General features: G+C 38.6%; 1 protein-coding gene across 4 annotated transcripts in view; it reads left to right on the top strand.

Annotated features, from left to right (window-relative positions):
• The window catches only part of tnpo1 (transportin 1), a 53,380-nt gene extending 27,301 nt beyond the window's left edge, over positions 1-26,079 (top strand). For 2 of the 4 annotated variants that reach the window (XM_041811463.1, XM_041811464.1), the window contains exons 7-25: positions 1,248-1,329; positions 2,283-2,405; positions 3,560-3,678; positions 3,994-4,054; positions 6,329-6,500; positions 6,727-6,879; positions 7,038-7,263; positions 8,592-8,763; positions 9,045-9,131; positions 9,236-9,343; positions 9,580-9,738; positions 9,837-9,924; positions 10,010-10,108; positions 11,790-11,885; positions 13,462-13,537; positions 16,163-16,262; positions 16,348-16,422; positions 16,654-16,792; positions 18,848-26,079. In XM_041811463.1, coding sequence (XP_041667397.1) covers positions 1,248-1,329; positions 2,283-2,405; positions 3,560-3,678; positions 3,994-4,054; positions 6,329-6,500; positions 6,727-6,879; positions 7,038-7,263; positions 8,592-8,763; positions 9,045-9,131; positions 9,236-9,343; positions 9,580-9,738; positions 9,837-9,924; positions 10,010-10,108; positions 11,790-11,885; positions 13,462-13,537; positions 16,163-16,262; positions 16,348-16,422; positions 16,654-16,761 — 2,104 coding nt within the window. In that variant the 3' untranslated portion in view covers positions 16,762-16,792; positions 18,848-26,079. Of the gene's footprint in view, positions 1-1,247; positions 1,330-2,282; positions 2,406-3,559; positions 3,679-3,993; positions 4,055-6,328; positions 6,501-6,726; positions 6,880-7,037; positions 7,264-8,591; positions 8,764-9,044; positions 9,132-9,235; positions 9,344-9,579; positions 9,739-9,836; positions 9,925-10,009; positions 10,109-11,789; positions 13,538-14,172; positions 14,231-16,162; positions 16,263-16,347; positions 16,423-16,653; positions 16,793-18,847 lie in introns of those variants that run through there. The other 2 variants (XR_005993220.1, XR_005993221.1) reach the window with 2 other exon arrangements.
• Positions 26,080-27,094: the final 1,015 nt, after the last annotated feature.

Below are 27,094 nucleotides of genomic sequence, written 5' to 3'. Positions count from 1 at the left end.
GGGACGGTATAAACAAGAGTCACATAAGCTAGTTTCTTTTTATTATCATTGTCATTAGCTGTGAATGTTTAAATTAGTGAAATGTATACATTTAACATTAAGCAAGCTGTTATTCTGAAGAAATCTAGACTGTACTCTCTGTAAAAATGTCTTTGTGTTGTGTATCTGTAATTTGTTGAGCTGTGTTTTGTGTTATGCTTGTATTTGTTGTTTTGACTGTTATTAAAATATAAATTTAAAAAAAGAAAACGGGCAGGGGTTGGAACATATTGCTCTGTCAGACTCTCAGGATACTACAGTAGGAATCAATGTAATGTGGCTGATTTGTCGCTGTTGCATGCTCCTGTCGCGTGCAGTTGTGAGATGCTGTCAGGTGTGATTCATGTACAGGAGCATAGTCCACAAGAGATGTGAACACAGCTCTGTTTGTCAGCGAGTAGACTTGTAAAGGAAATTCTGAAAGCCTGTTATCTCTTTAAAAACTTCTTGTATCCTTGCATCACATGCACATTTTATAGATAGATATGGAAGCTGGAAGAGGGTTGTCGTTGGCCTTCTAAAAAATGATAAAATCATCCATAGCAGCTTGCATGATGACTTTATTTTCCAGAAGGAGCATAGATAAATTTAGATGCAAGTGGCTGCCATGGCTGCTTCTTCTTTTTTCTTCTCCTTGGTGGATTTGCAGACTATCTGATTACTGCAACCCCAGTCTGTGTGGGCGCAAAACTGTCCCCGAGCACAGAATTAAGTAACTAATGTGAGCAGACCACCAAAGAGGGGGGAGAAATTATGTTCCAGCGCTGCATTACCTAATGATAATACACCCTGAACCCTTTTTCCAGACTACTGGGACATGTATCACATGTTGCTCACAGCTGCCTCAGTTTTCCAGACTATTTCCTGATGGGTTTATACATCAAGTTCTTCCAATTTCACAAGGAGGCTGTCAGGAAAAAGCCCTGAGAAAACTGGGATAAAAAGTTTGCTAGTTTGTGCTCAAACATGCAGCTCAGCTCAAAAAATTCAGGGAATTTTCAGTATGTGGAGCATGTGTGAAAAGGCTGTAAGAGTCACAGAATTGCATTGCTAAAGTCTGAGTTTTTCATTATGCAGGGGTGTTCACAAAAGACTCCAGTTTGTCACGTTTGCCTGTGAAATCACTTAAGACAGTGCTTGCATTTATAGCCTGTGGCATGTGAGAACAACATACTTGTGGATGTTAAGTTGTGGTTATTGTGTTTCAGATCTCATGCCATTGCCTGCGTCAATCAGTTCATCATCAGCAGGACTCAGGCTCTCATGCTGCACATTGACCCCTTCATCGAGGCAAGTCTAAACTTCCACTGACATAAAACGACTCAGACACGTGTAATGTCAGGAGGTTAGTCTGTCAGAGCAGTAACTAGCTTTACTGAGGTGAGAGATAATGACCTGAGGAGGGTTTTTCTTAATAAAGACAGACAGTCTGTTGACGGTTTACCTCACAGCTTTTCTTTATCTGGCCACTTAGTCACTCCGCTTGGACAATTGGATGAACTTCAAATGCTGAAGTACCGTTTAGGTTTTACTCTTGGTTTCCAGCCTTATGTCTCATTCTTAGATCAGTTTAATGAATCTTAATCTGTTGTTTTTAATTCCTAAATATTTTTGGGAATTAATATTTTTTAACACCTTTGTAAAGGTTTGCACTTAGTCAGGCCTGTCTGACAGTGAGGGGACAACTGGGTCAGTAGGGCCGGGAAATTAATCGAAAATTAGATTAAATCACAATTTTCAAATTGCAGAAGGTGCAATATTTTTTTAATCTGAAATTTGTGTCAAAATACCATTTAAATTTTTTTTTTTTTTTGCAGCAAAGATGTTATGCATTACGTATCATGCAATCATTAAAGTGGATTTTTTAGAATAGTCTACAAAGATCCTACTTTCTTAATTTTTGTACTTTTTTCTTATTAGATATGAGAATGACATAACATTTATCACTCCCTTCAATGCAACAATTCATATCCAATTTGCAATATGGGTCAAAATCATCACAGTTAAATTTTTTTCAAAACTGTTTAGCCTTTATTTAATCTAATATTGTCCTGGTTGTATTATAAAATGATTCATTGCTTGTGTTTAATGGAAAATACACAGGATGAGGAAGTCAAGGAAGACTTTCATATAAAATTGCAATCAAAATGTTGGAGAAGAAAACTGCAATAACATTATTTTACCAAATTGTTCAGCCATAGTCCAGAGTTGGACCGTCTGACTCCTTCCTCTCTTCTCTCTAGAACCTGTTTGCTCTGGCGACAGACGAGGAACCAGAGGTGAGGAAGAACGTGTGCAGAGCTCTCGTCATGCTGCTGGAAGTTCGCCTGGATCGTCTGCTGCCGCACATGCACAACATCATAGAGGTAAGAGAGTTTGGGGGGGGGGACAGAAATGTGTTTGTTGGATAATTCTGATGATTCTCTGAGTTTATGAACAACTTCTTCAAAAATCAGAATTTCCTGCACTACAACAAACCAGGTATATATCTTGAACTTGGCAGCGCAGTAACAAAAATAAATAATACAGTCAGTGGTTTTAATGTAATTATTTAATCTTCCTTTGGGTTTAAATCTGTATTAATGCTTTTAAAGACACATCTTCAGTTGGCACAACAAGTTTTGTGTGAAGTATCACGGACAAGAAAAGAAAAAATGAGACAAACTCTGTTTTGTCTGGCCTACTTCAATATTATTATTTCCTCAAAGGAAATTAGATCTGCAGCAGACATCCAGACACAACAGAAATATAAAAGGCATTGCTGGAGATATAAAAACAGATGTACAGAAAATCCAGAGCTTAAAAACACAGATAATGGTTCAGCTCAGTGGGAAGAGGAGTTGAACCAGATATATATGCTTTAGTTGTTGCACTGGTCCGAGGTTTGACTCCTAATCCTGATGCTTTTTTGGTGCTTGTATTTCCTCTCTCTCTCTCTCCTTATATTCCCTGTCTCTCTTAAGCTATACACTGAAAAATCAAGACCAAAAAGCCCCCAAAATAATCCTAAGAACAAGATACTCCCACCACTCTGAGTCAGAGGCTGAAACAGTTTAAAAACGGCACAGTAGAGAAGTGTAAGGACATAGTTTTTTAAAAGACTCTTGGATGACTCCCTATGGATGGACTAAGGTACTTTTCAATAATTTGATACCTTCTCAATTCCATGTGTAAACACTATGCGGGTTGAGTGGTACCTATTTTTTAATACCGTTAAACCTTCTCAAATGGTACAGCATTACCGCCATGAGTTTAAAAGCCTCATAATGTAAGAAGCAGCTGGATCAAGCACTTGCCAGCATGCAGGCAAACTCATAATAGGCTACTGGTTCATGCCACGTTGTTTACAATTGGCTGATGTTTGTCAACAACCCGATATTGGCCAATACCAATGTAAAAGCCAAGCATCTCCCTGGGACAGAGCAGTGCAAAAGTGAAATAAATGCACTGAATTTTTTTTTACAAAAGTATTGGACTTGTAAACAACAAAATGATAGAATGTGTCTTCATTTCCCCTCAGTACATGCTGCAGAGGACTCAGGACCAGGATGAGAATGTGGCCTTGGAGGCCTGCGAGTTCTGGCTCACTCTGGCGGAGCAGCCGGTGTGTAAGGAAGTGCTGTGTGGACACCTCTCCCAGTAAGAGCCCTCTCACACAAACACACGTGCATACAGTACACTGAAAGGCACCTCAGCTCTAATATTACAAGCTGTTGATTCATAGCAACCTTGGCCATGACTTGTTGAAGACCTTGTACTTTAGGACGATATTCTTCTCCCTCACCTCAGGACGTCTGATTAAGAACCGTGGCTGCTGACCTCAGCTGTAACATCTGTCACCAAACTGTCACATTACACTGCACCCACAGCAGGAATCACATGAGTGATGGCTGCAGGGCTTCAACCTCTCCTTGCCCTTTGTTCTCATCATTCTTCCTCTGGCTTCCTCTGCAGGCTCACTCCGGTGCTCGTCAACGGGATGAAGTACTCTGAGATTGACATTATCCTGCTCAAGGTCAGTTTATATAGCTTAATATTTGTACTTCAGGGTAAGGGGACAAATTGGCCCATGACTCAGGCTGACATGTGGTTCGATTAAGTGGTTTATGTTACTTTTTTTGTGTGCTTACATGACCCATACACATCCTGGAAACCAAAATCCGTAAAAGTTTTCTAACCATTGAATTGAAGGTTCAAGAGCACAGCACAAAAAATATTGTTTTAATTTTTTACAAGAAAAAATAAAGTGAACTTGCTTGTTAAAATGTGAAACCTGACAATCGACCAATGGGCAAGACGTTTAATTATAAATGCTCTCATCCCTGTTTCCGACTCTATCCACTATCCTCCTCTATCAAATAAAGGCACAAAAATGCCCAAAATAAACCTTAAAAAAATCACTTCTTGTGTATTTTAGACCATACCCATATTGGACTCTTTGTGTTGTCATGATGCATATGTAGAATGGTTTTCATGCATGTAGTTCTTACACAGTCCCTTGCCATGGAGCTACAGTGCCTGTAGAAAAATATTCACTCCCTCGGATATTGTGCATACAACAACTGTTGCCAGGGTTTTTTACCAGCCAAAGATTTATGATAGTGTGGCAAAGAGAACGCCACTGTTGAAGAAAACTCAGATTCAATCTGGACTAGAGTTCTCCAAAAGGCATGTGGAAGACTCTATGGTCAAGAGGTGGTAAGTCCATTGGTTTGATGAGACCAAAGAGATGCTTTTTGGCCATCAGACAAGATGCACAATCACAGCACATCACCATAAACACCATCCCCACTGTGAAGCAGGATGGTGGCAGCATCGTCCTGTGGGGGTGCTTCTCAGCAGCCAATCCTGGAAGGCTTGTAAAGGTAGAGAGTAAAACTAATGTGGCAAAATCATGGAGGACAATCTTGTTAAGTCAGCAAGAAAACTACAGCTTGGGAGAAGATTTATTTTCCAGTAAGACAATGACCTAAAGCTGGAGTTGGAGCTTGAGCAGATTTGCAAAAGAAAAATAGAGTAAAACTACAGGGAAGGTGCATTTAAAGCTCCCAAATTAGCATTTGAAGAGCCAAGAAAACAATAAGATCTTACATTCCTATAGGACTAACCTTATAACACACCTAATAATTTGCAGATGGCAGGGCTTCTGATTATGACACGTAAATATAAAAAATTCAACATGTTCATTGTCACATTCAGCATTTCTGTGAGTAGAGTCAGCTAGATGTTAATCAGATGTGATCAGCCCACAGTCTGGAGACTTTGCTTAAAAACTGGATGGATTGGGCAGATTCTGTCATGGTCTATCATCAGGCAGTTCTGTCTTGCATAGCTTCAGGCTGAAACATTTGTGCCCAGTCTCTTAATGAACCAGTCAGCGTCAGTCGAGCAGAGCAGGGTGGTAGCTACAACTGTGGGTTAGCTGAAGAGATGGAAAGCCTTTTAACAATGGCGGCTGGTGAAGAGATTAGCAGAGATGCAGCTATAGCAGAAGTTTTATCAGAACTGGACCACATTTCTTTTTTTGTTTGTAAAGATACTTTTTGCCTTTAAAAAAGAGAGGACAGTTATAGGGTTGGAAACAGAGATGAGAGAGCGAAGCTGGGACATGTGGGAAAGGAGCTGCAGGCTGGAACTGAACCCAGGCATGGAGCACAGCCTAACTTCTAGGCCATCTTGCCCCAGAATTGGACAACATTTCTAAAAGAAGAGTAAATAACCACACTGAAAGCTCTTCTTGGTGGAGAAAAGTTTGTTTTTGGCAAGAGTTGCATTTACCAACTGGCTCCACTGATAGTGAAGAATAATAACGGCTGCATGTCAACCTCATGTTATGTATTTTAGTCCTTAGTGGCTATGCAGGCTTACTAAATCCGGCTTTGTTGCTCTGATTGGCCCATGATAGATGTGACAGACAGAATATTTGTCCAGTAACCCTTCAGGATTTTTCAGAAAAGTTCTGCCTGACCCAAACATCATCCATATGGTGTTGCCCAGATGGATAGAAGTATTTCCAATGCAGTGGATATATGAAACAGTCTTTCTAGCACATCAGGTTATCTCATGCATCCTTGATCCTTGATAAGGTTGTTAAATTTTATAAATATGAATAAAACATTTTAAAGCGATAAAATCTCAGTGAATTTTATTATTGATTGTATTGATTAACACAGAAGCTTAATGAAAAATTCAGCTCTTCCATCATATATTCAACCAAAAGCTGCCCTAAGCCACAAAGAGAGCACACCGCCTAAATTGCACAACTGTTATCTCACTGATTTGCCATCAGGGTGACATTGAGGAAGATGAAGCCATCCCTGACAACGAGCAAGACATCAGACCACGCTTCCATCGCTCCCGTACAGTCGCCCAGCAGCATGAAGGCGATGGGATAGAGGAAGATGATGATGATGATGATGAGCTGGACGATGTTGATGATACGATCTCAGACTGGAACCTGCGTGAGTTCAGTGCCTGTCTTCAGAGCTGTGCAGCCTCTGTTTTATTATAAAACCCTTCATTTCCTTCTTTTCTGACGTTCCAATCTCCAAACTAAGATCCAGGAAACAAAGTGTAGTGATGACTTGTCTTGTGTCTTTGTTTACTGTACCTGTCATGTCTGTATGATGTTTGTCTGCACACTCCTCTATGTGTCTGCATGTCTCTCTACTTCTCACCAAACATTAGGAAAGTGTTCCGCTGCAGCGTTGGACGTCTTGGCGAACGTGTTCAGGGACGATCTGTTGCTGCACATTCTGCCGCTCCTCAAAGAGCTGCTCTTCCATCCAGAGTGGGTGGTCAAGGAGTCTGGCATCCTGGTGCTGGGGGCGATTGCTGAAGGTGAGAGGATCAGACTGTTACTAGATTTTGGGCAGAGGGTGGAACATTATATTACAGGGTTGGTCACGGCAATAATGAAAGAATAAGCAGAACTAAGTATGAGGCATGTTGAGGAAAATACCTCCTAGAAATGACGCTGTTCTTATTGATCTCTCCAGGCTGCATGCAGGGTATGATCCCGTACCTACCTGAGCTCATCCCCCATCTTGTCCAGTGTCTGTCTGATAAGAAAGCTCTAGTGCGCTCCATCACCTGCTGGACACTGAGCCGCTATGCACACTGGGTTGTCAGCCAGCCTCCGGACACTTACCTGAAACCTCTGATGACGGAGCTGCTCAAACGTATTCTGGACAGCAACAAGCGCGTGCAGGAGGCTGCTTGCAGGTGAGCATGAAGCACTGAATTTACAGCATGTTGGTAGACTTGGTCTGAATTTTAATCTTTACTTGAGGCCCGAGTAGGCGGTATATCAAGATTTTGATACATATAGATATATTTTTAAAAAGATGTAAGGCAAGATGATATTGTTTCTATTGATATAGTTTATGTTGATTTAAAAAGAATAGATGCCAGGTTTACTGCTCTATAAAAAGATTGTTTACAGTACGAATGCTACAGTAAAATGCTTATTGACCACAACAGGCTGTATTAAAATATTTAGTCCGAATGGGGCATTATCTCTAGTTTAAATCTAGTTGCATTGGAATTATTAGTGGTAGGGCTGAACGATTTTAGGAAATAATGTAATTGCCATTTTTTTCCCCCATATTGCAATTGCGATTTGATATTCAAGTATTCCTTTACTTTCTTTTATTCCTAAACAAGGGCTGAACAATTCTTTAAAAGTGTCAAATTCTGATGATTTTGACTTGTATTGCAAATTGGATATGATTTGTTGCATTGAAGGTTTTTTTGTGATTCTTATATTTAATAAAAAAGTACAAAAATTAGGATTTTTTTGTAAGCAATTCTAAAAAAAAGGCACCCGAATGATTGCATGGTATGTCATGCATAACATCTCTGCCGCAAAAAAAAGGTTTAAAACTGGTATTTTGACACAATTTCGAGTCAAAGAAATTTTGCGATTTGAAAATTGCAGCAGGCCATGTTGCGATGTAATCTAATTTTCGATTATTTTCCCAGCCCTAATTAGTAGAGATTAAATAACTTTGAAACCTGTTTGACATGACAGTTACAAAAAAAGAGGCCCTAAATGCCCAGGTATTTTTTACTTTTAATCATCTATCAGTTGCATGAAGACTCCTACACACTCTTTGGATTGCAAAAAACTCAAGTGGGTAGAACTGCAAGGAGGAAGAGAAACCTTCATTCCTCACCAGTTTTACTTGCTATTTTTTCCAGATGTTCTGTCTTTGTTTGAGGTGCACGATTTTGGAATTCTAATATGCTGATATTTCAACTCTTTTAGGCCGTTTACATTTGTCAGTATGGATAATAAACACACAGTTAAACAGTTTTCGATATATAGTAAATAGTTTTGACTTTTACTTAAATCAAATCCAATTTTCTGAACCTTGGTAACTATGGCAACTATTTTCTATTTGCATAAAAAAACAGAGAGATCGATCTTGTGTTTTACCAAAGAATATATGATTTTTGGTCCAAACTGCTCTCTACTCTCTTCCCTTCTGCATTAAAATGTCTTAATATTGCACACCCCTTCTCCTCTGTATAATCTCTCAAACCACCAGTGCCTTTGCCACTCTGGAGGAGGAGGCGTGCACAGAGCTGGTGCCCTACCTGGCCTTCATCCTGGACACACTCGTGTTTGCTTTCAGCAAGTACCAGCACAAAAACCTGCTCATCCTGTACGACGCCATCGGGACACTCGCTGACTCAGTGGGGCATCATCTCAATAAACCGGTATGTGGAACAAAAGCATGGGCATTTCAGTGAGAATAAGATGATTATACCCTTTTTTCATCTAACTTTTGTAGTTTTTTAAAGATTCAAGCCCTGTTTCTGAAGCTCTGTAGATAAATGATTACACCCAGAAGGTGAAAACAAGCATTCATTAACCCCCCATGCTTGTTTTTATTTGTTTAAATGTAAGGATGAAGGCGTTTATGTCTGTATTAGTCACACTCACTCATTAGTTGCACACTGTGATTATAAAGACTAATTTAATGAATGTTGTTTTACAGGAGTACATCCAGATGTTGATGCCTCCGCTGATCCAGAAGTGGAACCAGTTAAAAGATGAGGACAAAGATCTCTTCCCTTTATTAGAAGTGAGTTTTCTTGTGGGAATTTTATATACAAGTCACTTGTGTCAGTCCTTGTTCTTATATAAACAGACCTCTGACTGTTTCTGACTCCTGTCTGCCTTCCTCAGTGTCTGTCTTCTGTAGCCACTGCCCTGCAGAGCGGCTTCCTGCCATACTGTGAGCCTGTGTACCAACGCTGTGTCAACCTGGTCCAGAAGACTCTAGCTCAGGCTATGGTGAGTAAAGAAACCTTGATTTTTAAAGATATATGCATTCTTTTTTAGTATGGTTTCTTCATGTGCAGAAGGGGAAACTCTGAGCTGCAGGATTGTCAAATTATAGAGGAGAAAACCACACAGTTAGGAGAAGGAGCAGAAAAAGGTCAACTTGGACATGATGCAAGAGCATCTGACAATTAACCTGACATCGAGATAGTTCAGGGAGTCCTCAGCCTTTTTCCTCACTTCTCTAGCTCCATCAGTCCCAGCCAGACCAGTACGAGGCCCCTGATAAAGACTTCATGATCGTGGCGTTGGATCTCCTCAGCGGTTTAGCAGAAGGTTTAGGAGGCACCATTGAGCAGCTGGTCGCTCGTAGCAACATCCTCACCCTCATGTACCAGTGCATGCAGGTGAGCAGCTCTTTAAGAGTTCAAAACGACACATATCTGATAAGCTGATAACATCACCACTGTTGTTCATGTTTTTGTTTTTTACTCCACACTTTCAGGACAAAATGCCAGAAGTGCGTCAGAGTTCTTTTGCTCTGCTGGGAGATCTGACCAAAGCTTGTTTCCAGCATGTCAAACCATGCATCGGTGCGTACTGTGAAGTCCACTCTTAAAAATTGTTCACAGTAAGATTTTCCTCAAATGATAAGCTGACTCTTTCTCCTCCCTGCAGCTGATTTTATGCCCATACTGGGTACAAATTTAAACCCAGAGTTAATATCAGTGTGCAACAATGCAACATGGGCGATTGGAGAGATATCTATACAGATGGGTGAGTGCTTTTCTTTCCAGAAATATCCACAATATGTCCCTGCTTACAATACAGTTAGATACCAAGGCCAGCTAGCTGCATTGTACTTTTATATGTTGGTCACCAGTTTTAAAGGTGTCATACTAATCCAAAATTATCAGCAGAGGTTAAAGTCAGAGGTCATAATATCCTAATGCTTGTAAGCAAACTCAAATAGTAATCTGAATAACCCTTTCCATTGAGCATTTTTATTTAGCACCAGGTTTTCTAAGTTAATCTCAGTCAGTCTGCATGTATGGAAGCCCTTTTTGGACATGCATTCATACATTTTATATAGTTTTCCATCATAATGAGCAATTCCTGGTTGTTTTCTTGGTATTTTGACATAATCATCTCTATGACAGTGAAAAGAATATTTATTTATGTGACAGACCACCAGATATTTATCCTGTTATCAGGAGATAACCAGCTTTGTTACCTGGTGTAAAAACCCTGTTGTAGCCATTTTATCTTGAGATACTGAAACAAGTTGAGCTCAAGTTAAGCATAAATATTTTAAAAAGAAGTATTGATAAGAGCAGTCAAACAACACTTCCTGCTCTCTCATGAGAGAGGTGTTAACTTACACAGAAAAAAAGTATTTTAGGATTGGCATTTCATGTTAAAAACTATGTATGTGATTTCAGTTTATGACGTGTGGTCACAAGATGGGTTCGTTTGTCCAGTTTGATAGAGAAAGTCTGACGAGACACTCATTCAGTATACACCTATAAATTTGTACTAAAAACCCAGCCTTTCCTGTTTACCTCCATTCATTAAAGGGGGATATTTTTGACTCAGAAAGGGACATCGATTGGGCATAAAACCCAAATGGCTCGAGTCGATTGATACATGTCTACTGAATATTGATTTGCATAAATAAAATGAATAGGGATGCATGATATTGGATTGTTTGCCGATATCCGATATGCTGATATTTATGGATTAATTTTAGCCGATACAAATATTGATACTGGTGTTCAATTATGTCTTTCAGACTTAAAACTTCAGTCCTTTTAATGCATTTTAATGTATATGGATGAATAAAGAAACGAACTTAAGTAATTAAAACAAACTTTGAAGTTTAAAAATTGAGAATGAAGAAGAAAACACCTCAACTGGTATAGATCTGTTGTTCTAGCCTAAAACTTTACAAACTTATTAGTACAAATAACATAAATTTACACTGGATATGTGCTGATATTCACAGCCAAATTATTGGTTTTAAATACTGGCAGAATTGTAATATCAGCCGATAGAGGTAATTGTCTTTTTTAGCTCATATCTGCCGATACCGGTGTTAGGCTTACAATATTGTGCTTCCCTAAAAATCTAAATTTTATTTTTGTCATGTATTCTATCGTATCTAGATAGGGTTTGAGAACTGATACATGCTTAATCATTTACAGCTGTTATTTATGTTTTTTTATGCCTGTCTTGCTCTTTAATCAAATCAACACTAAGTCATGAATTTAAAAATATTCAGGTATGGGATGGGTATAGAAAATATGATATGATAACACAACATACACTCCTCAACATGATAGGATAGGATACTCTATAACCATTAAGTATTTGGATCACCTCTAGTTTTCACTGTTTATTTTATGAGTGAATCTCAGTCCACAGATTTGTCTCTATCCTCTCTCTCTCCCCCCTACAGGGCCTGAGATGCAGCCGTACATTGCCATGGTGCTGCACCAGCTGGTGGAGATCATAAACAGGCCAAATACCCCAAAGACTCTTCTGGAAAACACAGGTACCACTCGGTGGCAGTGCTGAGCCAGCCAGCCAGCTCGCCCGCCCGCCACACACAGGGAGGTGCTCACACACTCAGGTCCACTCAGTCAGGATCCACCACATCCACCAGGATGCCTGTCCCACCCCGTTTTTAATCTCTATCCCAGAAACCCCTCCCAAGTCTGGAGCCTTACGGGTTTTCGCTGAAAGCATGTGAAGTATTTCTGCTGCTGATTTGCAGATTTGCAGTGTCAATAAACATAAAAGGAAACCCGGTGCACGCCGGGGTGTGAAATTCTTGAACGGAGCGAGCTGTGTAAGAGCCCAGGCTTGGGATTCACTAATGCAGAGTGAACGTGCAGCAGAATAAAATCATGGATAGGTGAGCTCACATAGCCAGATTTTCACACTGAAAGAACAACACTTCTTTAAAGATTAAGAGAATACCTAAACTGTAAATGTAGGGATCCTAGATTAGTGAATTTTAAGGAAAAGGTTACACTCTTGCTCTTGTTTTGAGTAATTGGAGTGATCAAAAACACTCAAGAGGGAAGTGTAACCAGCCTAAATCGGATAAATGTAAGGACTCTTGTAGATGTGTTCCTGTTTGTTTGCTGTCGGTTTATTTGTTGCTTTTATTTACTGTTCTTTAAATGTGGATGCATATCTGCCAATAGATGTTAAATGTTGTTAAGAATGGCCGATGTTTGATGCAGGATACATGATAATGATTATAAGCAATTAGAGTTTGGTGCAAACAGTAATCTTTTACCATTTTTGCATGTTTTTAACTTTGTAATCTGAAACAAAATTACAGAAAAAAGTGCAAAAACAAACATTAAGATGCAACCATTCGGCATTTTCCAAGGGAGCCAGGTTATTACTGGTGCAAAATGTAAATTTGGCAGTCATAAACGTTGGTTTAAAGGTGTTGTGATGAGTCTATCCTGCACTGAACTGTATTCTAATGAGCATACCATCTGCTTTCTGCATGTGTCATTGGACTGTTCATAAATGCCTGTTTGTTAATGAGAATGTTGCATAGTTTTGTGTCTCTTAAACTTAGGTCCTCCCTCCTCCTCTGCCTCATAAGAACCTGCTGTGCTGGATACTAGTCTCCCTCCATGTAGTTGGCTTGGAGTAATCTTGTCATTTCTTTTTGAAAAAGAACAAAAAAATTTCTGTTTCTTATGAAAAAAATTAACATTTGTGAGTTTAAGGGAGAAATGTGTCCATTTCAAATCAAGCTAATGACTCTCAATCCAATAGCTGTTTTGATTTCTGAACGCAGATGCCATTGTTTGCCTTTTTTCTATGAATGTCCTGTCAAAGTTGTCAATGTGTTCTCCCTTAAACGTGTTGTATGTTTTATTTTAGAGTGTCATATTTTACATTCCTCCCCTCCTGACTGACAGACGGGGGCGTTAATAATCAACACTAGTGAAATTTCTCTTTATTATTATTATCATACACAGATTCTGTTGATTTATGTCTCTGAGTTGTTTGTTTTTTCTTTATTTTTTCTCCTCCCCCTCCTCATTGCTCATGTCTTGGTTGGCGTTTGGTGGTGTGTAACCGTGATTGCGTTACCTTAGCAATAACAATTGGTCGTCTTGGTTACGTTTGTCCTCAAGAGGTGGCACCCATGCTACAGCAGTTTATAAGACCCTGGTGTGTATTATTCAATCTTTTATTTAATTCATCTTCTCTCTGCTTTCCTCCTTCTTCTCGTCTGTTGCTCCTTTCTTCTCCCACTGTCGCTCTCCTCCTCCTCCTCCTCACTTTCCTTCTCAGAAAAAGTCTTTTCAGTTGTTTCTTTTTATTTCTTATCAGTTTGTAATCATTGCCAACCATGTTACTAACCCTGTCCTCTTTTAGGTCCTACCTGTGACTTTTTTTTTGCCTCAGTAGCACCTTCATGTATTACACATTGATTTGTTTACTTTCTAGTTTTTCGTCATTGTTAATTGTCGCTAACCTAAAAGATGCATGGGATCAGATCTGTCACATGCCTTGCTGGTTCAACAACAGAGAAAGGGTGCAGTTTTATTTGCTGCAACAAAAGCATTTCCTAAATCCCTTTCTCGTTTAGTAGTCACCCAGCTGCATGTGCCTGTCCCAAAAAAGACCCCAAACCTTCTCTAGTCGATCTTAAGAAAGAGTAATGTTATATTCAAGGTGCTGCAGATGAGGTTTTGCTGAACACATCGATCATAGACAGCAGTGAAGTTATAAAAACTCAGAGTTTAAAGTTTAATGTTTTTTTGAATCTGTTTTGTGTGCATGCTTACTTGTTGTGATTAAAGCTCAGGAGCCGAGTGCACCAACAGGGCGTAAATAAAGTCAGCCTTATCTCCTAGCTTGGTAATGTATGAAAAAAATCACAGTTATAGTGTCACAGTTATATTTATGATTTAAATGAGCTGAAAATGTTAGTGAAGTACATTGCACTGGAATCATTTCACCACATTTCATATTTTTAAAAACAAAAATAAAATGAGCAGAATTGAGCATGGTGCTTTTTCTGTTTGCATAAAAAATTAAAATATCTGCATTTTAAAAGACAGACAATCTGAAAAAACCTTTGAATTATTATCTCCAGTCAATCAGGAACACTCATCTTACACTTTACCATTTCATTCAAAATGGGTATAGCCTACAGTTTTACTTGGCAGAGAAGGCTCTGCACAAAAGATGCTCCCTGGGTTAGTCAAGCAGCATGCTTTGACTTTCTAGGGAGTTCATGGCCAGAAAACCCCATATGGAAGGACCCATAAATGACAATGTGTATTTAAAAAAATGAAATTATTACATAGTTGCATAAATCTGAATATGAGGATGCAACAAGCTTTAAGCTATAAAGGAGGTGGCTGGGGTGGAGGAGGCAAAGCTTGTAAAGCTGCTACAAAAAAATTAAAAGTATTAAATTGCTGTTTTGACATATTTCAGAAATATTGCAACTTCTGGGATTTGTAAGTTGCAGCTGGCTATATTGCGATTGAATCTAATTTGTGATTAGTTGCCCAGTCCTACTTAACACACGAGTTGTTAAGGAAACTACTTTGTTTATAAGATTGCCAAAGATTTCCAGAATCTTTTATTTTTACATTTTAAAGCTCTAAATGCACGTGTGCTGAAGTTATCATCAGAAAATTTCTATGTACATTGAGAACAATCCTTAAACTTAGCAAAAAAAATTGATGTACAGTTAAACTGATTTACCTGGCATGGAGGTGATCAGTATCACAAATACACTGTGTGTAGCATTGTCCAGCCAGAGGCTAGCTGAGCCCCTTTAACATGCAAATAATTCCTCATTTTGTCATAAATGTGGCTTTTAATTGAAACAGGAATATACTATCAACCAAGTAAACCTTGTGGGGCGAACAACTGAGAAACTATTGTCTTTTCATGAACAAGCCTGCATTGCAAAATGGCTCTTTAATGTTAGCTGCTGTAGCTAGCTCCTGCTTGAGTGCCAGTTTCCTTTCCTCCAGCATTTGTCATTATTTAATCCACATTTAAAAAGCCAACCTTACGGACCCATGTTGGCTAAGTTTTGCTAGTTGTTTTTGCTGAAACCACTGTTAGCATAGCAGCTAGTTAGTTTGTCGGTAACTAGTTTCACTACCTTAATCACTCCATTGTCCAAAATTTAAAAATGTAAACCAGGTGTGGGTCATATTGAATGTATCAGCATTCAGTCCAAAGTCCTAAATCCAAAACCAGTAGCTGGAAAGTCCAGAAAACAAAAGCCAAACAAACAACTGATTGACAGAATACAGAAAGGACTGAAAGGAAGCATGTATGTTTTTTTAGAAATAAGATCATCAAGGTCAACTTGTGAATTGAGTTTAAAAAAACATTTTGGAGCCAAACAACCAGCTAGACTGAGCGGAGCAAAATGATCTGGATCTCTTAGAAGAGACAGATTTCCTGTCACGAGTGAGAGTGGCTGGACAGCTGAGGAAGCACAGACCAGATCAGGGCTAAAACTGTTCTGAACCAAACCTTTGTGAAAAGGGATCTGCAGATTCTTGCTCTAAGTTAAATGTAACATTACAGTGTGGCGTACGCCCTGTTGGTGTATACGGCTCCAGGATGTTATAGGCACATTTTCTCCTCACATAGATGAAAACATGTTTTTACTGGTAAGAAAGATGATAAAACCACACATAAGTTTACATTCATATCCAGGACTTTCACAGATGTATTGTTAGTAGTAGACTCAGACCTGTTTTTTAAAGAGTAAATGTTGGTACACCTGATGTTAAATGTGGTCGTTACTCCTGTTAGGTGCACTTCTCTACGAAATATAAGAGACAACGAGGAGAAAGACTCAGCATTCAGAGGAATTTGCACAATGATCAGTGTAAACCCAGGAGGTGTAGTTCAGGTGAGGTCCACTAACACGGCAGAACTGTGGGTTTTTTTTTCTTTGTTAGATACAGTACAAGTTAACCTCTTCTTCTCTGGAACAGGATTTTATATTCTTCTGTGACGCTGTGGCCTCCTGGGTAAATCCAAAGGATGATCTCAGAGACATGTTCTACAAGGTAAAACCTGAACAGAAAAGATCAAATTTGATGGATTAAATCATAAAAAGTACTAAGGAAATGATGATGATTAAAATATTTTCATTCACTGAGAAATCTTGTCTGCCTCCCAGTGGCCAAACACAGGAATGTCAGCGTCTGGATTTGACTCACTCACTCTATAGAGGATCTGTTTTAGAGGCAGCGCTCTTTTACGGCTCAGTTTGACCTTTGTCTGGCATTTGATTTCAGATCCTTCACGGGTTTAAGAACCAGGTGGGAGAGGAGAACTGGAGGCGTTTCTCAGATCAGTTCCCGATGCCGCTGAAGGAACGACTGGCAACCTTTTACGGGGTGTAACTGTTCCTCAGCAGTGTGCCTCTTCACTGGGGTCAGTTCTCCTTTTTTTTTTTCATTTTACTAAATATATGTTAAGAAATGTTGCAGCAGATTTTTTTCTCTCTTATCCAAGACTCTCTATAGACTAAGAATAACATCAAAAATCAACATATTAACAGGAGAGTCAATACATGCAGTGAATTTTGATGAAAATGCATTCCAGTTTCTTCAGATTTTACCATTACTTCTGTGCTGAAATATCTATGTTGACTTTAAAAAGATCCCATTCTTACGTTAAATATTTTTGTAATCAAGGTCTTACAGAATCTTGAATATTTCCTTAAGTTTTCAAAGACTGAGACAGTCTTTATTTTTATAATTGTAACAGGAAATGTCTTTTAATGTAGGCTACCATAGTTTGCGAGATTAATGACCCAAACTGACCTCAGTATCATGACTCCCCCATTTGCAGCGTGTTCAGACCAGACGCTACTCAGCTCTGCCCACCTCCGTCTTAATTCTACATCTAGTTTTGAATTCAGGACTCTGTTTATTAAAAAAACTATTAAAGCACTTCCTGGTCCCTGTAGAAGCAACCGTAGTGTGTGCTGAAAGTGATGCTAGAGCGCATCCTTATTAATTACTTCCTCATTATAGGAAATTTATGAATAAAAACAGAACATCAGCTGTCTGTTGATTAAATACGCCTAATGAGGCACCATTTTTATTGGACAGAACCCTAAATTCAAAACTAGATGTAAACAGTGGAGCAAGGCAGCACTGGTCTGACATCATATAGCAGGGGTCATCAACTTCATTTTTCCAAGGGCCAGTTTTTTCTTGCTGTGGGGGCTGGACATTAAAATAAACTGAAATAAAATCAACATTTTTGACTATTTAACACACTCATAAAAACATTAATTCCTTCCAAAACTGATGGACTTTAAGCCTCTAATAGTGAAATCAGTCCTTATCACCTATACTGCAGCCAGCAACACGGGGGCGATTGAGATATTTTAGCTACGTATTCCGTGATTGGCCAAAAACACATGCAGGAAACAGATTTTCTGTGAAGACTGCCCTCAATTTTAATTAAGAGAAGAATAAGTATGTGTTTACCATGCCAAATTACAGAAATACTAGTGTGCTTCATGTCTGATAAGGTGGTAAGTTGAAGGTTTTATTTAAACTTAAAGAAAGAAAGCGTAACAATCTCATACCATAGTTTTCCCTCTCAAATTGTCTGAATTTAATAATCCTCTGGGGGCCGGGTGGGAAGCCATGGGGGACCTGGTGTGGCCTCCAAACCTCCAGTTGATTAACACTGTCATATAGTGTTATTGGTTAAGAGCCCCCTGGTGGCAGAATTTACATAATGTGCATTTGAATATTTTATAAAATTAGAACTGATGTTGAATTTGCCAACAATCCATCACTTTTTAAATTGTGTGTACTTGTAGAGGTGTTGGCTTTTCCTAGATAAAAGTGTGTGTGTATGTGTTTGGGATGCTCCAGGTCAAAAATGGTTGAAAACCACAGGGTTAAAGGGAAGGTAACGAGGCTAAATACTGTTAATGCTGAGCTCATGGTGATTAGCATTGGGTCTTTATAATATTCATCTTTGTACTGTGTTCTCAGATAACTTCAGTTATTAATTGGTGCTATACAATATAACAACTGATTGATTGACTGCAGATATTGACTGCCGTTTATTAGTTGTAAATCTGCACCGATAACATGCCATAACAATCTAATTTCTAGATGACTTTGTACATTAATATACAAACAACATAAATGCAAAATCCAACTTGAATATTTCTGCTTTCATAAGAATGAAAACAGTTGAGTTTATCAACCAATGTATGGTCAGTTTTGCTTTTCATCCATCAGAAATCATGAAAATAACCAGTTTCACTAATGCTCTTGGAGTTAGGCTCTTGTCAGAACAACTGGCTCTGCACTTGTATTTCTCGCTGTCCCATTAATTGATGCAGGCCAAACAAAGACGTCGTTTTCATTACCTAAAAACTGATCTTTGCTTGTAAAGTCCACCTAACTCAAGTGTATTAATACTTTCTGACTCTCCTGTGTCTCTCTGTCTGTATAGGTGATTGACTTCGGGAGACTACATGGGGAACCTCTTTTACCCAGGGAACATGTTACCCTTTACTGGGGGGAAGGGTCTGCCTGCTGAGGGGAGGGGAGGGGTGCCGACCCCTCCCCGACCTGACGGACGGGGTGGGAGGGAGGTGGTAGCTGCAGTGCTCAGCGCCCCCATGCACAGGCAAAGGTGGGGGGGACGGGACTGGCAGAACAACCTTATCATGGGAGGAAAATTCACGTTATCACATCTAAGTCGGAAATAATGAACTTCATCACCTTTTCTCTCTCCATTTATCCCCACAAACATCTTATCTTCTGTTTCCTGAGCTACTGAGAAGAAATGTATGGAAATATGGGGGGAAAGTTGCAAAACTCTGTAAAGCATTTGCTCTTTGATTTTTGTTTAGAAGAGGAGTTTGCACGTATTGAAAGGTTAGGCAGAAAGCGGATTTATAATGATGTCAGTAAGGTTAATAGGACTGACTCTAACAGAGGAGGAGAATCCTTTAGAAATAAAGTAAAGTTCAAGGTGAATCGAGAGATTTTTTTCTCTAAATAGCTTCAAACTAGCAGCTGATGCCAAGAAAATATCAAACTGGAGGATTTAATCTGCAAAATATGATTTAATAATGCTGCATATCACCAAGAATACGTTATCGTTTTGTAGTTATCAGCTTTACTTTGGTGATCTTGATCTTTAGCAGGGCAAAGGCTGTCTAAAAAGTCACTGAAGAGCACAAGAGCAGCTTCTTTTGGGATAGGTAGCATGCTTGTATCATTGTGAAAAGCTGTGGAGCATTAGTGATGTGTGTTGCAGCCGCCTTCGGCCCTGTGATAAGGTTCTTCTTTGACCTTGTATTTTATCTTTTTGCAGATGTTCTTTTGTTTGTTTTACCAGAGAATTACAGCGATCAGCTGTAATGTAGCATGACTGGGGTTTACACACGGAAATGTAGGAAAAAACGTGTCAAATCTTGGCTGTGATGTAACGTTGGAGTTTGGTCTTGTGGTGTGAATGTGTCCTGGACATTGCAAAGCTTTACAATCCTTTATATCACATGAAGGAGAAATGAAGGAGAAGCACCACAAATCCTGTCTTAGTGATTTTTTGGCTGTCAGAACCTCACAGTCCATTGTATGAATGTCTGACGTGTTTATTTCTCGATGTGTTTTTTTTTTCTAGGATGTTTGGCTTCTTGTGCTTAAAGCATGATCTCCAGGATGACTGTGTAATATTTTGGGTGGTTGTGTTTTTGTGGGGTACTTGAATGCTTTCATCTCTTGCATGTTGGTGGCCCCTCATACCCTAACATATTGATAAGAGCAGTCTAACCTGGCTTCCTGCTCTTCAGAGTGACCCCCGTCCTTATCTGGGTAAGAGCAAGTCCTGAAAATAAAATGGCGGTAGATTAGAACACACTGGCTATCATTATTAACTATGTTTTTCTTAAATGGGTGAGGGTTAGGCTCAGTTAGTGAAGAAGACAGCCATATAAAGAGGCTGCAGATCTTGACACTGTGGTTACATGATCAGGTCTTTCTGGTGCATGCCTTCCCTACCCTCCCCAAAAAAGTTTTTCCTAAATTTATTCCTTAGGCTTCTCTTCATAGCTTTCTATGTCAGATTCATGATAGTGATTAAAGCCATGTCCTCATATGCTGTAAGCGTGTGCTGTTCATAAATAGAATAGAAATATACCCCTTTTATGCCCAAACAGAGCATGGGACTGCAGGGCTGTGTGCAAACACAGAAGGCACACAGGACTGAGAAAAGAAGTTAGAAGATGTCAGTGATGTCCACGTTAAAATTAACAGTAAAAACAATCACACACTGAATGCAATGACACCAAAAAGGCACATTTGATTAAATATATATCAAGTATTAGATATTAAATATGTGCTAATAAATCATAAATTGTATAATATAACTATTTTAAATAAGGCTGTCACCAGATAAGACATTGTTCCATAATAGTGTACTGTAGAAAAGATGCATGAAAACTGAAGTTAAGTGAATATTCTTTGATGTTAACCAACACTTATTACAAAAACTGGCATTTTAAATATTGGAACATCATTTAAACATTTAAATGTCCCTGTACAGGCGTGTTTTAAAAGCATGCACGTGCAGGGCTGTGTGCAAACACCGAAGCACACAGGACTGAGAGGAGAGTAACAAAATGTCAGTCCAAATTGTCAGTTCCAATTGATGTCCAAATCAAAATTAACAGTAAAAACAGTCTTGTACTGAAAGCAAGGAAACCAAAATGGGAAAGATTAAATTGTAGAGTTAGTAATGGATATTAAATATGCACTGCTAACACAGAAATTGTAAAATAAATTGTATGAGACTGCAGGGCTGTGTGCAAACACAGAAGGCAAACAGGAGTAAGAGAGAAGTAGAGAGACATCAGTCGTGCAAATAAAAATTAACTGCAAAAACAATCCTATGTTGACACCAAAAAGGCTGATTTAATTATATATCTAAAGGCGGATATTAAATATGCGCTAATAACACATGCTAAAGTGTTAATTGTAGAGTCATTGAACATTTTATAGTTAAGATCAAATAGCCAAAGATTAAATTACAAACTGACCATATTTGGTCATGTATTTGTGCCTGTTATTTGATCATTTGATTGATAAAATTTAAGTAAAATATAATATGAAATGACAAATTTTGTCAAAATGTTAAATTAATCTCAATTAATCAAGGGTGAAAAATGCGATAAAAATATATGCCTATAAATCACACGCTGATGCCATCATAAAACCGACTAAAGAAGCTCTATAACTTTGATTGGAACACGTAAGAACTCTATTTTGACTTCATTTTTTAAATTTTATGGATAAAATCCATATTCTACCGATTAACACCATCCTAGATTGACTAATAAGTGACGATCTGTCCTCAGTCTCAAATTCTCCAGTTTCAAAAGCAAGTAGAAAATGTTGATGCTATTCAGAAGCCTGTCCTTTTTGATTGTTTGTTACTGTTATCTTTAAAACTGCCAGTAATGCAGTCTTTCTCAAATGATCAACAGATGCAATTCATTGTGATTCACTGATTACAGAGCCTAATTTTTTTAGTCAACTGACAGCCGCACAAGTTATATATAACTGTAGCCTTCATAATTTAGCATATTTGAGCCTGATTCTCAGATTTAAAACAAAAAAAGTGTTGACATCAGTTTTATTATAAACTATACAAATGGGTTTTAAGACCACATTTCATTTAAAGAACAGTTGCTGAATTAGGCCCAGTGTCTTATAATTGCTGGGCATATACCGCCAAGTGACAGTTTTTCTTTAATAACATAATGATGTCAATCCCTGCTCAGAAAAGTCAATTCTTTTAGGTTTACCTTGCTGGCCACTGGATTTGGGCTCCTGTTAGCCATCAAAAACAACTGTTTTCTTATTTATTTATATAGCCATCCATCTACCGCCATTCATTTTAAGTGGAATGTTTTCACCCTAAGAGGGTCGGGCCGGCCTCATTTGGACAAAGTACCTGGTTGGGTTGCTCTCATCAGTCCTGTGAATTACGGGGGGTTTACGGGAGGGAGGGGCGCTTCGATTAAAAGGCTTAAAAAGTACATAATAACCATTAATGTATTACAACACTGGGGCTTTTAAGATGTCACGTTTTGTCGCTGGAGTGTCCTCCCTAAATTCTCCCCCATAGCTGGATGTATAGACTTTAAATACTGTGAAACTACAACTATGTTATTGTCTCTGGTTGTGTTTGCGCTGTTCTATTTTATAAAGTGTGTAAAAGCCTGAATGTATTCCATGATGGGTTGGAGAGATTTTGTTTGATTATTTTGTTGTTTTTTTTTTAGTGCCCAGCCAGTGATTTTCTCTCTGCTGGCCAGAGTAAGAACCGCAGTATTTTAAACCTTTGTAATGCACATTACACGCACTTAAACTTTACATAGCAAGTGCTTTAAATTAAGATGTAGCCTAACCCTTAAATATGACCGTAGGTTTAACACAAATAAGGAATCGCTGCTAGTGTATGTAATAAATGCAATAAACATGGAGTGATTAGATTGTAAAGCAGTTTAGTGTCTTAGATAAACCTTTGTGATATCAAATATACAACAAGTCAGTTAGCGTTAACAGTAATAAGATAAACACAGGATATAATGCATCATGGAATACAGAGGCAAATTTGTGTACGTGCCACATCATTTTGTGTTTAAAGTGATTTTGTCTTGTCACATTCCAGCTGTTTGGCATGCAAAAAACAGAGTAGCTACAGCTCAACGGGGTGTGTTTATGCATCGTAGTCCTGTTCTAGGTCTATAAATGCAAACAATCCCCTTCATTAGCGTGCTGTATTTCTGACTCGACTGCTGCTATACATCGTAGTTGTGTTTCACTACTTGAATCTGTGTTTTCTATGTGTTGACCTCAGGTTGTCTGTGTTCAGTGTTTATCATTTCCCCCCAATGTGTATGCCTTTTATGCATCTCTACTACTTAAGATTAGTAAAAGTCTCGCCCTTCATGTTAGAAATGGATAACCATGGGTGTTAAACGACATTAGTGTCCTTATGTGTGCAGCACTGCTACGTGTAAAAGCTGCGTTTCCACCAAGTGGTCCGGTTCAGTTTGCTTTGGTATGGGGCACAAATATTTGAGTTGCCACCGTCAAACATTGGGACAAGTACCAAAATAACCAACAGGATTGTCCTGCCTTTTTGGCACCCTTGTGTTGGGGCACCAAGTCTTACCATCAAACCCTAAAGAAGGGGGTAAACACGTTGAAGACCATTAAAAGAAACACTGTAAAAAGTTTTCTTACTGTCCTGTGTTGTCATAGCCTCGCACAGCCAATGGATAAGCCAGATTCCATGTCTGTTTTCAGGCAAATCCAATGTAGTAGTAGTGCTCACTGAATCCTATTACTTACCATTGATAGTTGAACGAAAAAAAAAAGACAATAACTCAAATATATTACCTAAAAAACAGCTGTTACAGATGTAATTGGAACTTTCCACATGTTTATATTTTCCTTTTGCTACTTTGTCTTTAATTTTCCAATCAGAACCAAGTGCTTTTAATGCACCAGGAGATAAAACAAATAGGTGGAAACATCCTTCAAAATAAAAGCACATCATAGACTTTTTACATCTTTTTCCACTGAAAACAACTTTGCAACACATCGTTGAGAACAAAGGTCATACACAAAGCACTTAATACCACCCTTAGAGAGACCTGATGTCTCTTTCTTTAACACAAGAATATTTCTAGCCCTCCATAGACAATATTCAATAAGATACAGTTTATTTGTACCCACCATTTATCTGTACTCCCTCAGGACCTTTGCTCTAAGTGGCCATATGCTGCATCCTGAAAGCTCCGTAGGACTTTCAATGAATTGTTCAGCCTTTCAAAGACCATAGATTCTTAGCAAAGGGTTAAGATGAGAACAGATGCCGTATAGTTAAGCATTCATTAAACAATTAAACCCCTCAAGGATTGTTGCAAAAAATGACAAGGTCACTTTAAAGAACACAGGGTGGTAGCTACAGGTAAGGTTTAGTTGCAGTGACTGCAAGCCTGTAAACAATGGCGATTGGCCAGAGAAAAGAGTATCATGAATGCAGCTGTAACAGCAGTTTATCAGAAGTGGATGTTTTTTTTATTAAAAGAACAAAATGATGCACTGAAAGCTATTCTTTTGGTAGGAAAGATGTCTTTGGTCTTCTCTCAGCTGGTTTCAGCAGGAGTTTGATTTACTTAGTGGCTCCACTGATAGTGAACAACAATAATGACTGTTTGTCAGGCATGCATGCCAACTATGTAATTTGTTTTGTTTCTCTGATTGGCCTGTAATGAAGGCAACAGTCAGAATGTTTGGGGAAAAAAACTCATAGGGTGATTGGACAAAGGTTTTGCCCTTCACAAACAGCATGTATGGGTTGTTGCACAGATAGAAATGGTGGCAGTCTATCTAGAGTGTCAGGTTTGCGTCTTCGTTTTTCCCTTGCTAATTTGAGTCTGTCCATCTCATTCAAGCTCCAAAGTATGATTCCCCAAGTTTTCTTTTTCTCCAGCCACCTCTCAAATACAGCTCGGCTTTTCCTTGTGATCAACAGCCCCTTTTCTTAGAAGCAAGAACACGAAATCTTGGATGTCCTTAAGCATTTCCTGTTGCCCCTTGCTACTTTTTTTTCACATTCATCTTTATTTAAGGCTATCCCAGAGCTCTTTTCACACTGCAAACGTAAAATTTTGCAGTGTAACCAACCTAGAAACTTCCCTGACTTGCTTGTTCAAGCAGTTTTGGGCTAGGTGTCTTACCCACATCGACAAACCCTTGGCCTTCTGGTTGAGAGACAACCACTTGAGCTGCAGTCAACCCAGAAATTTCAGGGTGGACAATTCTGATGTTTGCATGCACACTTGCAGCTAATCCAGATAAATTCAGGAAGTTTTTAGGTGTTTATGCACATGCATTCATTAGGCTGCTTTACCATCAGGCTATTATGTGGCTGACACAGCCATCAGCATCTGGCTTAGACCTCCACTTATCACGCTAGGCTACAATTGGCTATGGAAGAGGGTTTTCAAAAGCAAACAGTACTGAACCGAACCGGACTGCAGGGTGGAAACGCACCTAAATATGATTATAATTGCAAAGCAGGGGAAGATTATAATGGTAACTTGCACATTAATTACTGTGCTTTTCTAGTCAAAAGTGATTGTTTTAAGACTATGGTAAATATTTAGAATAAAGTGCACATAATGCCTTGAGAGCAAATACTTTGTTGGCGTTTTGCAATAGATATACAGTATTCTGTATCTAAAGACACTTAATTTAAATGCAAAGAAGTAGGTTGGCGGCATATTGTTACAAACATAATGTTTGCAAATATAACTTTGACTTTCTATGAAGCTTTATTGAAAATTTGTATTTTATAAAGCACCCACCAATATTAAGGAATGTCTAGTCAAAGAAACTCCTGTTCTCTCATTTAGCCTTCGATCTTGATTAGACGATCTGCCTTCATCTTTTTTGCTAATAAAAGCAAAAACATCATTTTGATAGACATGGTTTGATTTTTTTTTAATGAGCTGCTGAATTTTAAAAAAGTAATACTTTTTGGGGCCACCAAATATTTTGGATCATGCAAAGAATCTATATATTGTACTGTAGTAATTTTGTAATATTTGTAAGATGATATAGTGGATGTGAATGGTTACCATTGCTTGAATCTGTACATTGTTCCAATAAATTGTTTACATTATTGTGGGCTGCTGTCTGTTGTTTTTCACATTTTGTAGAGCTTTCTTCTTGATGCACGTGCACGATAGTTTCATGCAAGTAAAAAACAAGAAGGAAGAGAAGGGATGCAGTACTGTCAAGTATTTCTTTCAACAAATGCCACATAATTATTTCCTATTATTGGTTCAGTGTTTGAGGCACAGGGCGAGGGTTTTTACAATTCCACCTTGAAGTTTTAGTGAACTATTTTACACTGCAAACATGGTAATTTTTACAATGTGGTTCCACTTGGCCCTAAGGAAAACATGTTGTTTATTGGGTCTTTAAAAGTTTGTGGCAAAGTGATTTAGACAGCTGAAAGCTCTTTAAATCACAATTTAATTTGAAAGAAAATGAAAGAAATGGATTACTATGGGAGAAACAGCTTTGTTATTCCAAGATAACGAGATACATAAGAGCTCAAGAAAACTAGAATTTACCCCTTATCATGGGGAAATGAAGTCAAATATATATATATATATTTGACTTTCTGCCACAATTATTCCTGAGGCACAATTCATGACCCTCTAAAAACATCTTGGCAACCCACTTCTGGGTCCTGACTCATCAAATGCACCCCTCATCAGCACACTCTCAGGTCCACTTCTCCTGTCCACTTCACTGTCCCGCCTGCTTGAACACCATGGAATCTGAGGCTTTCATCTGCCACCCCTGGAACTCTCTTCCACCAGCCATCTGTAACATCTTCTCTCTTTTCAATATTTCAAAACCCATTGTTTTAAGCTGGCATATTTAAATTGTTTTCTGTTTTGTTGTTCTACACTGTAAAAAGCTCAGTGAGAGAATTACAGTCAACTGTAAGTGGTACTGTTAGAAAGTGGAAGTGTTTAGGAACAACAGCAACTCGGCCATGAAGTGGAAGACAATATAAAATCACAGAGCAGTTCATAGCTGAAGAGTTCTGAACTTTCACTGGCATCAATGTAAACAAAAACTGTGCAGCAGCAGCTTC

This window comes from Cheilinus undulatus, linkage group 17 (genome assembly GCF_018320785.1).
Source record: "Cheilinus undulatus linkage group 17, ASM1832078v1, whole genome shotgun sequence".
Classification (NCBI taxonomy): Eukaryota; Metazoa; Chordata; class Actinopteri; order Labriformes; family Labridae; genus Cheilinus; species Cheilinus undulatus.
This window is presented reverse-complemented; position numbering and strand designations above follow the sequence as displayed.